This window comes from Cyanistes caeruleus, chromosome Z, assembly GCF_971803275.1.
Source record: "Cyanistes caeruleus chromosome Z, bCyaCae1.hap1.1, whole genome shotgun sequence".
Classification (NCBI taxonomy): domain Eukaryota; kingdom Metazoa; phylum Chordata; class Aves; order Passeriformes; family Paridae; genus Cyanistes; species Cyanistes caeruleus.
The window spans coordinates 78,859,180-78,873,061 of NC_141732.1; the positions used below are offsets into that span (position 1 = coordinate 78,859,180).

Below are 13,882 nucleotides of genomic sequence, written 5' to 3' on the forward strand. Positions count from 1 at the left end.
GTCTTTCAGTTAAGGGAAGATACTAAAAAATTCATATGCAAGAGGAAGAAATTGTCAAGAAAAGCAGAAAGATGCCAGCGGCTGGACAGGAGCCCAGGGGTGCCCAGGTGGGCAAGAGGCCAGTGGCCCCTGGGCTGTGCCAGCCAGGTGTGACACAGCCCCAGGGCAGGGCCCGTCCCCTGTGCCGGCGCTGCTGAGGCACCTCCAGTGCTGGGACAGCTCTGGGCCCCTCAGCACAGGAGAGACACCGAGGGGCTGCAGCGTGTCCAGGGCAGGGAACGGAGCTGGGGAAGGGGCTGGAGCCCCAGGAGCGGCTGAGGGAGCTGGGAAAGGGGCTCAGCCTGGAGAAAAGTAGGCTCAGGGGGCCCTTGTGGCTCTGCACAAGTCCCTGCCAGGAGGGGACAGCCAGGGGGGTCGGGCTCTGCAGGCGAGTTACAAATAATAGGATAGGAAACAGCCTCAAGTTGCACTGGAGGAGGTTTGGATTAGATATTAGGGAAATTTTTTTCTTGTAAACTTGGTCAGGCAGTGCAATAGATTGTTTAGGGCAGTGGTGGAGTCAACATCTCTGGAAGAGTTCAGAAGGCTTATGGACATGGCACCAGAGACATGGTTCAGCAGCAGAAACAGTGGTTCTGGGTTAAGGGTTGGACTCAATAATCTTAAAGGTGTTTTTCAACCTAAACAATCCTATGACTGTAAATTACTCTAGGATAACCTGCTTCCTGACACGCAGGAGCTGTAACAGACAAGCCTCAGCTCTTTTACCAGTAAGAACAGAACCTGTGGAGGCTCTGAGTTCTCGTATCAACATTTAGAGCAGCACCCCAGACACACTAAGCTGGCCCTTGTTCCAAACACAAGTATCAAAAGGCACTGGCAACACACACTCTCTCAGGATACACTGGTTTCCCCAGGCAATTCTAGAAAGGAAATGTAAAAATAAAACCCTTTAAAATAACAGCTTTCAATAAACAAGACTCCCACTTAACTCTGACCAAAACTATCAAGATCACAGTGACAACCCTAAATACCAGCAGTTTGAGTCTTTGACCTCAAAATTTGGGCAGTAGAGGCAAGTTATGTATTTTATCTGGAGAACATAACTGCTTTCACTTGTGACTAATTACATTAACTAGCTTCTCCAAGTACAACATTCCTACTAGATTTTAAAAATAATTTTTTAAAAAAGGGTGAAAAATATATCAAGAAGTCAAATCAGTGTGTACACCAGCTTAACACCTTTACTAGGGGGATTCTGTTGCAGAGACAATATAAAAAACAGGCCATGGTGCAAAGCAAGAGATATTTCAGAAGCTACAGTAACAAAACCTGTGGGTCTGTCAGTCTTCACAAGCTATTTCACAGCTGAAAGAAAGATGCAACATACTGTGTACAGCACAAGAAGGTAATGCCAAGGGTGAATTTTAAGATGACTGAGTAAAAAGAGCTTGAATTAAACTATGAATCTATTTGTGCCTGCTTTTATTACTTTGCCTGCAATGAACTTTCAGAGTTCTACAAGTAGATTGTATGTTGTGCTTTCTATTCTAAAATAATCAGAACATATATTATAAAATCTTGTTCATACTTACTTGACAGGAGACATAAGCAAGGCAAGAGACTGCATGAAATGAAAGACACCCGATGGGTTACCCAAGACTTTGATCTGAAATTGAATGCAAAAATCTAAGTAAATCTAGATTAGCAAAGGGCAAATTCTTCTTAGCAGAGAAATTCACATTTCTTACTAGCTTTTTGTTGAGACTTGTAAGAATCCATAAAAGACAACACCCACATCCTGGACAAAGTATTGCCATGGCAAAATATTGTGACTTGTTCAAAAGAATTACTTAGAAGAATTATAGGATAGGGGAGAAAAAAAACCAAAAAACTAGGTCAAAAGCTCCATATAAATAAAAAAGACAACCTCTCTTTTTCTGCCACATGTAGGTCTGGGCACCAGGGGTAATTCAAACAGTGAGCACAGGGGATGATGAAATCCTACCACATTAGGTTAATGTTAGGTTATTTGGACTCAATGATATTAAGGATCTTTCCCAAGCTAATTTAATCTGTTCTATACTTCTATTGCATTTTTTGCTTTTCCTGTTAGTGCAATTGAAGCCTTTTTCCTGTGACAAAATTTCCAACATTTTCTCCTCTTAGAAAAGCAAAAGATGTTCTTTGAAAGAACACCTTTGGATACCCACACTCCCTCTGACCTAGACAAAGTGAGCCCTTTCCTTTGTCCCTTTCCAGAGAAACCAGTCCCACTTTAATGTGTAGGATATAAAAAAATCTGCTTCTCCTGATCCTGTACACATCACAGAGCTGACTCCAATCTCACTTTTTATATACTGCTCCTGCTTCAAGTCTAAATATGCTTTCCACTATTTGGAGAATACTCCCAAAATCTGATGCATAAGGCCTTGACTTCCTTTCATGGAACCTCTCCAGTCAAGAGTGAGGTATGTTCCCCTGTTAACCTGCACATGGTTAGCCTACCATGGATAAATGTATTGCCTGACAAGTCTCTCACTGCCACCATGATTCCACACACCTGGAAAGGCAGTGTGGGTCATGAGGGATCAAGTAGGTACAAGACACTCTCCTCTCCTACCCACACCACTCCTGCTCCAACCTGCTGACACTAAAGAATTAAACATTCACACCTGAATGAATGGACAAGCCCACTCATTGATGCCAGCTGGACACCGAAGGATGTGGTTGAAGAGGAAGAGATGGTCACCTGGACACCCAATTCTCTGCAACACAGACACCTGGAGGGAAGTAGATTGAAATCAAGTAAATAATTTTGAAGTTCATTTCCTTACAGTCTTGCTAACTAGAGTAGTACTGTTCATTTCTTTTTTCACACTTTCTAACAGACCTGAGTTTTCAGAGCATGTTACAGGAGAACATTATTTAAATTCTGTTAGATTGCCTTATGAGCCACAAACTGTTTTCTTTGGCATAAAGTAATTATTTTTTCTACAACTGTATTAAAATCTAATTTATTTAGAAATTGGCAAGAACAAAAGTTTCTCAAACATGACAAGTCTGAACAGTTCTAATTTCAAAGTAAGTAAAAGCACAATGAGTATTATTAAGGTCACTGTGAGCAGCATTGTCTGCTCAGGTGCCAGTCCTCACTAATGCTGCTTGACTTTATCAGACAAGGGAATCAATTCTAAAGATCTGCTGAGAGATTCTGTTCCTCAAGTAGTACAAACCCCACCAAAAAAAAACATCGCTCATGGGACAGGGAGCAAAACAGTAACACTTCCAGAAATTATTCCCGAATTTATCCTGTGTGTTGGATCAGATATATCCACGTTTACTTCCTCACCAGTCTCTGCAGCCACATGAGAAGGTCACTGTGAAACTGAGGATCTTCAATAACCCTGCGAGTGAAGCTGAAAAGGACACTGATGCATTCCTTCAAGTGGCTCAAGTCTGAAGAGAGATTTTCTGACTGCTTTGAAACTGTAAATTAAAAACAGAATTAATGAGGCTTTGACAAGAAGTAGCAGCATGAACAATGGGCTTGGGGCTGCATATAAAACTGCTCTCTGTATCTGCAGACACGAAGATATTTCAACACAGCTGCCTGCTCGATCTGTCAGAAAAGAATACTTACAATACTTCGTTTCTTCTTATAATCAAGCTCTGCACACTATTAGAATCTACTGTGGTCAGTCCCACAAAAGGCCTTCCCTCAACATCAGCTTGAGCAAATGGTAAGAATCACATGCATATTAACTATCTGGAAGGTGGAGTGCAAAGGGAGGAGCAATAAGAAAGAAAAATATCTGGGGCAGGAGGAGGAGAAATATTTTAGCTAAAAGAATATTGGCACAAAATATAAAACAGGACACTTAGGCAGAAAACCAAAAAGATAATCCTAAATATTAAAGCTTAAGATTTCAAATGGCCTTCCAAGAGGAAGTAAAGCAGGAAAAATACCCAGCTCATTTTAGAAGTGGGAAAAAAAAAACTGTATTAGATATTGCTTTGGACAACAAAAGATTGGGAATTTGAGTGTCCCATCCACACAGTGTTTCTTTACAGTAATCAGTGTCAGTCTGCAGCTCACAGAGCAGAAGTCACCCTGCATTCAGCTTTTACTGCCCAGGTGACAAAATCAAGTGAAGTGGACATTTTCCTGTGAGAAAAAAGTCTGACTGGTCACCAACCCTACATAAGATCAACAGGTTTTTGTAACAGAGCAGAAACACTCCAGTACACAAATTCCAACACAAGACTCCGAAACTGCAGCTGCAGAAGGTGCTGGGCACCCTGACCAGGACTGGGAGCAGTCCAGACCAGCAAACACACCTTGTTCTTGCTGCTGCAGGGCCACAGATCTCAGCAGGGACGAGCTGCTGAGCAACCTGTAAACATAGGACTCCACTTGCAAGCGGGACAGCACCGAAGTGTAGGAGTGCAGTGCCAGGGTCTGGTGCACATGCTCTGCTTTGGCCTCAAACAGCTTCCTCAGCTCCCCCAGCACACTCTCGTTCAGCTCCACTGTCTGGTAGCGGTGGTGACCTGTCACCTTGCACTGATCTGCACACACACCCTGAAAAGAGAGCAAATATTTTATGTCAGCAGTTCTGACATTTTGTTGGGTCACCCTAACAGAAATCAATCATGATATAACTCTCTCCTAAACAGATTTCAAGACTTTCATAAAAAAGGACATTTCATAAATGAAAAGACAAACATTTGGCAATATCCTATGTGCTTTTTATAGCTACTGATTACTGAAGATTCATATCCTTGACTTCTGAAGAAAAAAATGTTATATAAACCCTCAGTAACTCATGTTAAGAAACAGCCAGAAGTTACTTGCCTGCAGCACTGAGAAATGTAAACAAATCCAGGTGTCTCACTCCCAATAATTATGCACCTGCTTCTTAGTTTACAGACTTCCATATATATTTGATCTGCAGTTTTAAAGCTGAAACACTCACTGGAACAAGATAAACATTTCCCAAACTCCCAGGACTGATAATTTGCAGCAATTTCCCACTGCACGTTTAAAATGTTCAGAAATTACCTGCACTCTAACCTTCTCCCAAACTGAAATTAAAAGCTCAGTCCAGTTTTCCTCTGCCTCATCTCTATTTCTTCAGCAAAAAAAAAAAATTCAATAAATAAGATTCTTGTTATTCTTACGATAAATAACATTCCTGTTAATCTTTTATGCAATCAGGAAACATTCCTAAGAACCAGCACTTTGAAAGCTTACCTTGAGAGCTTCCCTGTGTTTCCTAAATTAGTAGAATAAGAACTTTAAACCGGTATAAAAACAAAAATTATTCTGTACACACAATAAATATATAGTGAATTGGGATGAAACAAAGCAAGCAGCAACTTCTTTATTTCATCCCAATTCACTATATATTTAGATACTTAGACAGTTCTATGATTCCCTTATAGGATGCAAGACTGAAGCCAAAATTGCTTTTGGTATAGAAAATGACCACTGTAAACTTTAGAATCCAGTGAGGCTCAGTGTTATTCCCCAATAAAAAGGAAAGAATTCAGATGTGTTCAGTTCCTCAATTCTGATAAACTGCACTCACAGAAACAGTAAAATCTACCATATGCATAGGTGTTCAGCATCTTTGGACAATTTTGATGATGTGTGGGCTATAAACAGCACCAGAACAATTTCTTTCACTGCTAACTGTAACACTGAGTTCCAAAGGCAAGTGTCACAGAAGGAGTCAGGGTCAAAACTTTCCTGATGTGTGCCCCAAATTGCTCCATAAACACCTTTGGTTTACAGACAAAAATATAAGAGAGTACCATGCCCACTCTGGAAGTAAGAAAAACCACAGCTACACTTCTGGAACAACTTGCTGCAAGTGGATGGCCCTAACATTCCCTTTGAGCTATGAGGCTGCTCGTGAGCACGACTCCAGCTCCCCTGCCACTCTGACAGCAGGAATGACATCAATGGAAACTGTCCCTACAGTTGGCAGCAGGCCAGATGGGACATCACTGCTATAGCCACTCCACCACGTGTCTCCCCACATCTGCTTGGAGTGCAGTGATACACTTCACCTGACACCACAGACAGAACTGGGTGTACACAGCTCATCTTTACTGACCCCAAAAGTAATCACCAACATATATCCCACTGCCCTGCACACGTCAGAGGTTGAAAATCAAACAACAAACAGTCTAAAGTCTCAAGAGGATGATATTCTGAAGTGCTGGGGGTCACGGAAGAGACAGAAAGCAAAGGCAATAATCTCTGGACATGACTCGTAGAGCCAGAGGAAGTCCAGAGGAAGCAAAGAAGTCAGTAAGAGGACAGGAACACCTTCCCTATGGAAACAGGCTGAGAAAGCTGGGGCTGTTCAGCCTGGAGAAGGGGAGTGTAGAGACCTCACAGCACCTTCCAGGTTCTGGAAGGGGTCTACAGGAAGCTGGACAGGGATTCTTCATCAGGAGCTGCAGTGACAGGACAAGGACTAGAGGGATCAAATTGAAAGAGGGGAAATTTACGTTAGATATTAGGAAAAAAGAAATCTTTACTGTGAGTATGGTGAGATACTGGCAGGTTGCCCAGGAAGGCTGGCCCAGTCCTAGCAGTGCTCAGAGCCAGGTTGGATAAGGCCTTGAACAACCTGGTCTAGTGGGAGATGTCCCTGCCCTGTTCCTGTCCATGGAAAGCAGGGCTGGGATTAGATGACTTTTAAAGTCCCCTCCAACCCATGACATTCTGTGATTCTTTTACAACAAAACAGCCTAACTATGATAGAACTGGCACCAAGTAAAGTTAATTTCCAAATAGTTTGGGTTCAAAAGTAGCTTCAGCAACAGCACCTGCACAGTCTTCTGTTGTTCCTTGAAAGTCCATAATCTCCCCTTCACATTTTGGCAGTCTGTTGTCATGGCCTGCAGCTCTGCCTCAGCCAACAGCAGCTGCTTCCTGCAGCGCATGTAGTTCAGGAGCAGCTCGTAGAACTCGTGCCTGTCCTGGTGAGCCACACTCTCAAATTCCTCGGCATAGGAGTCAACATTCTCCAGCCACGAACAGGGCTCAAAGATTTTCAGTTGCTCCCTGGTGAATGGCACCAGCTCTGGCTCAGAGGGGAGCTCTGGGTACAGCCTCTCGTGGTGCAGCAGGGGCTTCACTGCCATGATGGTGGGTTTCTCATAGGACAGCTCCAAGGACAGGTCTGGATAAATCGGCCGCAGAACGCGCGACTTGGATTTCTCAGAGCGCTGTGAGGTGCTGAGGGGAAGCTTCTCTGAAGAGCAGGCGAGAGGATCTCTGAAGTCTTGTCGGTTTTCAGCTCTTCTGCCCTGTACAAAGCCCATCACTAACTGAGGGGGAGCAGCACTGGACTGAGAGGTACTACCCAATAAATCAGAATTCCTAGATCCACTAGCAACTGCCTCTGCAGGGCTCTGAGTTTTGTCCAACTTGTTCTCGCTCTTCTCAACACCCTCCCCACACTCTTCCTGGGAAGGATCAGCTTTGACCTTTTCTGCATCTTTGGGAGGCTCCAGAGTCACTGCCAGAGCTCCTTCGTTTGCTGAAGATAAATGACTTTGGGGGATGTCAGATGCATCATTTATAGTTTTCCTATTGTCTACTTCATCTCTGAGCTGAATTTCTGTAAATTCTCCAGGATGTTCCACTTGCACACTCCTGGCTTGAGAAGATCCTTCTGCCACAGGAGGCAGGAAAACATCATCAGGCTCCTGTACCTGGGGCTCCTCGCTGCTTCTTTTCTTTTTTTCCTAAGCAAACAAAAAATTAACAGCGTCACTGCCAAGTGAATCTCTCCATCTTGCATCCCAAATCCCACCAACACCAATAGTAGTATTTGTCAGCATTATGACTCCAAAAGCCCTTTTAAGCATTTTCATAACATTAAAGATAAAAACAAATATACCAAACACATCTTTGCTCTTTAGCTGCCCTATGAAGACTGCCTACCAGTATGTGTTTTCTTGGTCAGCTCTTGCACACGGCTTCAACATTTCTAAGTAAAAATCTATAAATATCACAGGACAGACTGTTTCATTAACACAGAAAATAATCGACATAATCGAACTCTGACACCTAAGAAGAGTTACTCAATTTCACCATATTGGCAAAAACAAAAAAAAAAAAAAAGGAAAAAAAAAAAAAAAAGATACTCTGTAATTCAGACCCACCTTAAATGTTACAGAATATTTTAGTGACTGGAAAAACATTTTTGAAACAGTAATTTCAGAACAAAGCAAGTGGAATGTAACCCTTAGCTACATTCTAAAACCATGGTAACATCTGAACAACTACTGAGATACCTGTTTTCAGCAGGCAATACGCACTGGAGATTTAGAAAAACTTAACAGTACCATTAAAACTGCAAATCAATTCAAAATTACAATTAGTTTGAGGGAAAATAATTCCCATAAACCTAATCTAAGGTGTAGATTAGCTTCCTTCCCAAAAGCACAGCATAGGAAATGAACTGAGATTTTGATAACCTGTAAATCATTTGCCAACTTGTAAAACAAAAAATTGGCAAAGTGATTAGCCAATCTGTAAGTTGTGGAGACCTAACACTTTATTAGCAGCAAAACTGAGGAGCTAGGTCACAGTGCTCCAGTTTTGGATGACCCAGAAAATGTAACAATGAACATAGGTGAAATTAGTACAAGCTTTTAATATGGGGAAATTATAATAGGGAAAAGACAACAGTTTTAGAAACTTGCTTACAGTATCACATCTATTTTTACTAAACATCTGAATACTCTTGCCTTAAGAGAAAGCATAAATGAAAACAGCTCAAATCAAGGCACTAGCTCACCTTGGTCTCAAGGCTAATTTTATTCTGAACATATGGTAGCAAGTCCTTTACAAAAAAAAGTACTCTGGCTTTGCTGTCATACTTTTTTCTGGTGTATTAAAAACTGTATACACTTCTGATCACAAAACAGCTCTGACTCACTAGCTGAGTGAGTAAAAGCTGCAGGTGAGAGGCTAAAAATACATCAGTGCAATTGTTTAAGCCTAGACTTGTCATAATAAGCATCTCCCGACAATTACCACACAGTCAATAATTTCCACAGGATATTGTATAAAAATCATCTTTATACAGTGTATTGATCCACATACTTCACAAACATATGCTGGTCCTCTCCCCTCTACAATCTCAATGTTTCCTCTTGCAGTCCTCGTACAGAATAAACTCCCTTTATCTCTCAGTATCAGCCTGCATCCCTCCCTCCCAGACCCAGCTGTTTTTAAAATTTATGATGTGCCTTTCAGTTCTCACTTTCCTAGGCAAAAAAAAAAAAATAAAAAAAATAAAAAAGGCATAATCATTTAAAGAGATTTCATCTGAGAAATAATGAGAGAAATCAAGTTCTGAACTAACAAGAAGGAAAATTCTGCTTAAGCAACATATCAAAGAATCCCAGAATGGTTTGGTTTGGAAGGGACCTCAAAGACAATCTCATTCCAACCCTTTCCACAGGCAGGAACACCTTCCACTAGACCAGGTCACTCCAAGCCCTGTCCAGCCTGGCCTGAAACACTCCCTGAGATGGGAAAATGATACCTGCTCATTAGCCTTGCCCCATGCCTGACAACTCCCTTCTCCTTGCACATCATCAATGACCCTCAAATTCTATGGACACTTCAGACTTTTCAGGAAATATCTCTGGAATAATCCTGATGCCTTTTTGGGACTACCTTAAACAGAGGCCCCACAAAATTAAGGGGAATAAAAAGAAGTTATATTGATTGAAGGGCCTTCAGGTAGATTCTGTTCAGACAAAGCTCCCCAGGGGCTACACCCAAAATGGATGATGGGTCATGGGTTTTCATATTTTTATAAGTTTGGTCCATTTGCATATTGGGGGTTAATCTTCCAGTTGCAGCTCCAGGTAATGAACTCATTAACCCCAACTTTGATGCCCCCAAACTTTTGCTTACATTTCTTGGGGCCTGAGACAGTGAGATGTCCTTGACTCCCAAGCCTAGAGAGGAACTGACAAAAATGGAAAAGCAGTAGCTAACAGTCTTTATGGAGTTTACAAGTACATGCAGAATATAAACCCTAAAATCCCAAGGCATCAACCTGAGTGCCATACAAGAAACAAGCAGACACGGGGGCTCCTCCTCACTATTTCCAGGTGCACTGGTTGTCCCAACTCTCTGTGTTTGAATCAGTCTGGTGCTGCTGGTGCTACACAAGTTTAACTTTGGGGCTACTACTGTCAGAAAGCCCTGGGCTCCATTCCACCACTTGGCAGCTCTGCAGCTGAGCCAGCCTTTCTCTCAGCTCACAAGAATTCCAGCTTTTCAAAGGATTACAGCTTTTTCTGTCGCATGGGAATGGAAAAGTCCTTAATGTGACTGACCCGCAAACTGCATCCTCAGGCACGCCTGGGTATTAACAGAGGTGAGCACAGTAATAGCAACAGAAATACCAGAAATGGGTCATGTGTAGCACTGGAGAATTCAGGGCTCTTACATGTGACACCTCCAGTGAATTGTTTCACAGTGAATTTCACCTAGAAGGGATGGCTAAGGACTAGAGTCACCACACACATGTCCTTAATGAAACAGCAGTGTCATCCATGACTCACCGCCTTCCTGCAGGGAACCAATTTTCCTAGGCAGCAGTTTGAAGGTTTGACTGCCCTGCACACACCAGGGTGATGAATCAAAACTAAAAGAATGACACAGTAACTCTTCTGGGATTGCTCTTCCCTGCAATCTTTACTTGCCTTCCATTCAGGAAGTACACCCACACTTGACACTTAGATTTAACCTTGGTTTTACAGAACACAGGTCAATTAATTCAGCGTTTTCAAAGCGCTTTGACAGTCACGACTTCAATGTCCTTGCTCTCTATGGTTACCCATAGGAACTAGAAGAGGTTAAGAAACCAATGGAAAACATTTCCACTTTGTGAGGTAGTTCAGATCATTCCCACAAACAGTCTGAATAAAGAAAATACTTTAAATAAAAGTCTTCAAAAAGCTGTCAGTACCAATATCATGAACAAGGAATACACTAAAAACAGGATAAAAGCCTGGAAGAATGATACTTGAAAACAGCTTATGAAGAAGCAGCACTATCATGTGCTAGACATGGCATCATGTTCTCAGCATTTCAAAGCCTAACGTAGACAAGATGGAGTAACACAGAATCAATAACTTAGGTTAGAAAGGAACGTAAAGAGATCTCATTCCACCCTCCTGCCATGGGCAGGGACACCTTCCACTATCTCAGGCTGCTCCAAGCCCTGTCCAGCCTGGCCTTGGCCACTTCCAGAGGGATCCAGGGGCAGCCCCAGCTGCTCTGGGCACCCTGTGCCAGGGCCTGCCCACCCTCCCAGCCAGCAATTCCTTGCCAATATCCCAGCTGGGCCTGCCCTCTGGCACTGGCAAGCCATTGCCTGGGTGCTGGCCCTGCAGGCCTTGTCCCCAGTCCCTGGGCAGCTCTCCTGGAGCCCCTTTAGGCCCTGCCAGGGGCTCTCAGCTCTCCCTGGAGCCTCCTCTTGTGCAGGGGAGCAGCCCCAGCTCTGTCTGTAGGACTGTCTCCCCACACTACACTAAAACACTGTAAATGCAGGTAAGTTCCACTGCTGCACATTCCCCCAACTCTCCCACAGGACACGGGACCCCTGAGGAGGCTGTACGACAACATAATAAAAACCTTGTTTACATCCTACTACAGCACAAGGCCCATCACAACAACCCTCACCCGCCTGGCAAACATGACAAATCCATGGATACGCAGTGCAAAACAGCAGGAAGCAGCAAGCATCTTTTTACGAAATAAAAAAAAAAGAAAAAAAACCCAAAAACATCAGAACATCACACACAAACGCTCCCCCCACTCTCCACCCTTCACCATTAGAGGCCGCACAAACACGGATGTAAACACGGCCTGGCGCCGCCGCCCCGACACGCGGAACCCTCCCGAGCCCCCACCGCCCGTGAGGGACGCCCCTCGCTCCCCTCGCTGCCCGCGTTACCTTGGGGCGAGTGCGGGAGCGGCGCGGGGGTCGCACAGCCTCGGCCATGGCCGCCCTGCCCCGCGCTGAGGCGGCACCGGGCCGGGCAGGGACGGGCGGCGGGACACGCCCCCGCCGCACCCACCAATCACAGGGAGAGATGGGCGGTGAGACACGCCCCCGTTGCACTGCCCAATCACAGAGCGAGATAGGCGATTGGACACGCCTCCTGAGGCGCTGCCCAATCACAGAGAAAGCTGGGAGGCGAGACCGGCCCCCCCACGGCACCCACCAATCACAGAGAGAGATGAGCGGTAAGACACGCCCCCGTGGCACCGCCCAATCACAGCGAGAGATGGGTGGTGGAACCCGCCCCCTTGTCGTCGGCCAATCACAGGTGGCGGCTGGGGTGGGGGTGGGGCGAGGGGCTGAGGGAGCGGGGGCGGGCCGGAGGGACGCAGAGACTCCCTAGGGACAGACAGACACCATAGGGGCAGACAGACACGCCATAGGGAGTCACAAAATGTCCACGGACACACAGACTGTCTGTGGGGATCCCACAAACCATCCCTAGATGAGCGGGGTCTGCCATAGGGACCCACAGATTGTCTGTAGGGACTGACAGACACTCCACAGATTACCAGGGACCACTATAGGGACCGAGAGATCATCCACAGGGACATAGAGACCATCCATACGGACAAAGAGACCCTCCACAGGGACACACAGACTGTCCAGAGGGACTCACGGATAGTCCATAGTGAACCAGAGCCTGCTGCAGGGACTATAAGACCGTCCATAGGGCCAGCCCAAGCTCCTGCTACAGGGAATGTGGGATGAGAAGCCAAGCCCCCAGTAGTGAGGATGGATGAGGTCACTTGTGTCTGCCCCACGGCCTGAGACACCTCCAGCACAGCAGGAATGCTGGCTCAGCCCTTGAGCAGGAACTGCTGTCCCTCAGAGCCCTCTCCTGGCAGCCAGACATCCCCAGGGAGCCGCAGCTGGAACAGGGCCCAGTCCCCACTGGGACAGGACTGACTTCTCCCAGTGCCCCCCCAGAGTTCAGTGGCACTTTGCAGAACACATCACAGTCCAGTTAATTGCCTTGAACAGGCACTGCTCTATCCGTAGGACCTTGTGCTTAGGGCTTGAGAAGTCTTTATGCTACTAGTGTAACCTGGAATTTGTAGTATCTATGGGAAAGGTAAGCCTTACATGGGTGTAGGGGGAAACCTTCCCCATCACCCCAGTTTTGGGATTACTTCTGTGCTTTTAGTAAATGTGCAAGCCAAGGTTTAGCCTCATTGGGCATCTCTACATCCAGAAAAGCCAAACAGCAACTATTGTGCTCAGTCAGTGGAAAAAAATCACAAAAAAGAAACCATGCAAGTTTTTGCAGAGCAGATACTCTTCCAGGAGAAACGTAGGTTTTCCAGGGAAAACCCTGCATGGTCTGCAGCTCATGGCTAATCATAAGCACTTCTCCTCCCATTCTCTTTTGGGGTGTTTTCTCCCACTACTGCATTGGTATTGAGCAAGCACTGAAATAAAGGCAGAGCGAGGACGTGATCTTGTAGGTTTCCATCCAGGAGAGACTAAGATGCTTTGCATGGACCCCAAACCCATCCCCAACAGAAAGTGAACATGACAACTTTAAAAAAAGAACACATATCCAGAACACAAGACTCAAGACTTATTTTTTAAAATATATATTTATAGAACTAAGACTACAGCAGGCTCCTTCAGAAGAGTATTTGTATCCTTGGTCTTTCAGAAATAAATAGGATAGCTGATTCCTTGGCATGTGCTCTCTGCACAGCTCACTGTGAGGCAGCAGGGGAGATGTCAGAGCTCAGTGTCATCTTCCCCACGCAAATAAATCCAGTAAAAAC

The 13,882-nt window shown here is 44.7% G+C and overlaps 1 protein-coding gene across 9 annotated transcripts in view; it reads right to left on the reverse strand.

The window, feature by feature from the left end:
• Window positions 1–12,150, reverse strand: part of EPG5 (ectopic P-granules 5 autophagy tethering factor) — a 55,091-nt gene extending 42,941 nt beyond the window's left edge. For 2 of the 9 annotated variants that reach the window (XM_086867002.1, XM_023944045.2), the window contains exons 1-6: window positions 12,012–12,150; window positions 6,847–7,770; window positions 4,342–4,585; window positions 3,353–3,489; window positions 2,676–2,783; window positions 1,596–1,669 (exon numbers count right to left, since the gene is read on the reverse strand). In XM_086867002.1, coding sequence (XP_086723128.1) covers window positions 1,596–1,669; window positions 2,676–2,783; window positions 3,353–3,489; window positions 4,342–4,585; window positions 6,847–7,770; window positions 12,012–12,059 — 1,535 coding nt within the window. In that variant the 5' untranslated portion in view covers window positions 12,060–12,150. The other 7 variants (XM_023944046.2, XM_023944043.2, XM_086867006.1 and 4 more) reach the window with 5 other exon arrangements.
• Between the last annotated feature and the right edge of the window lie 1,732 nt (window positions 12,151–13,882).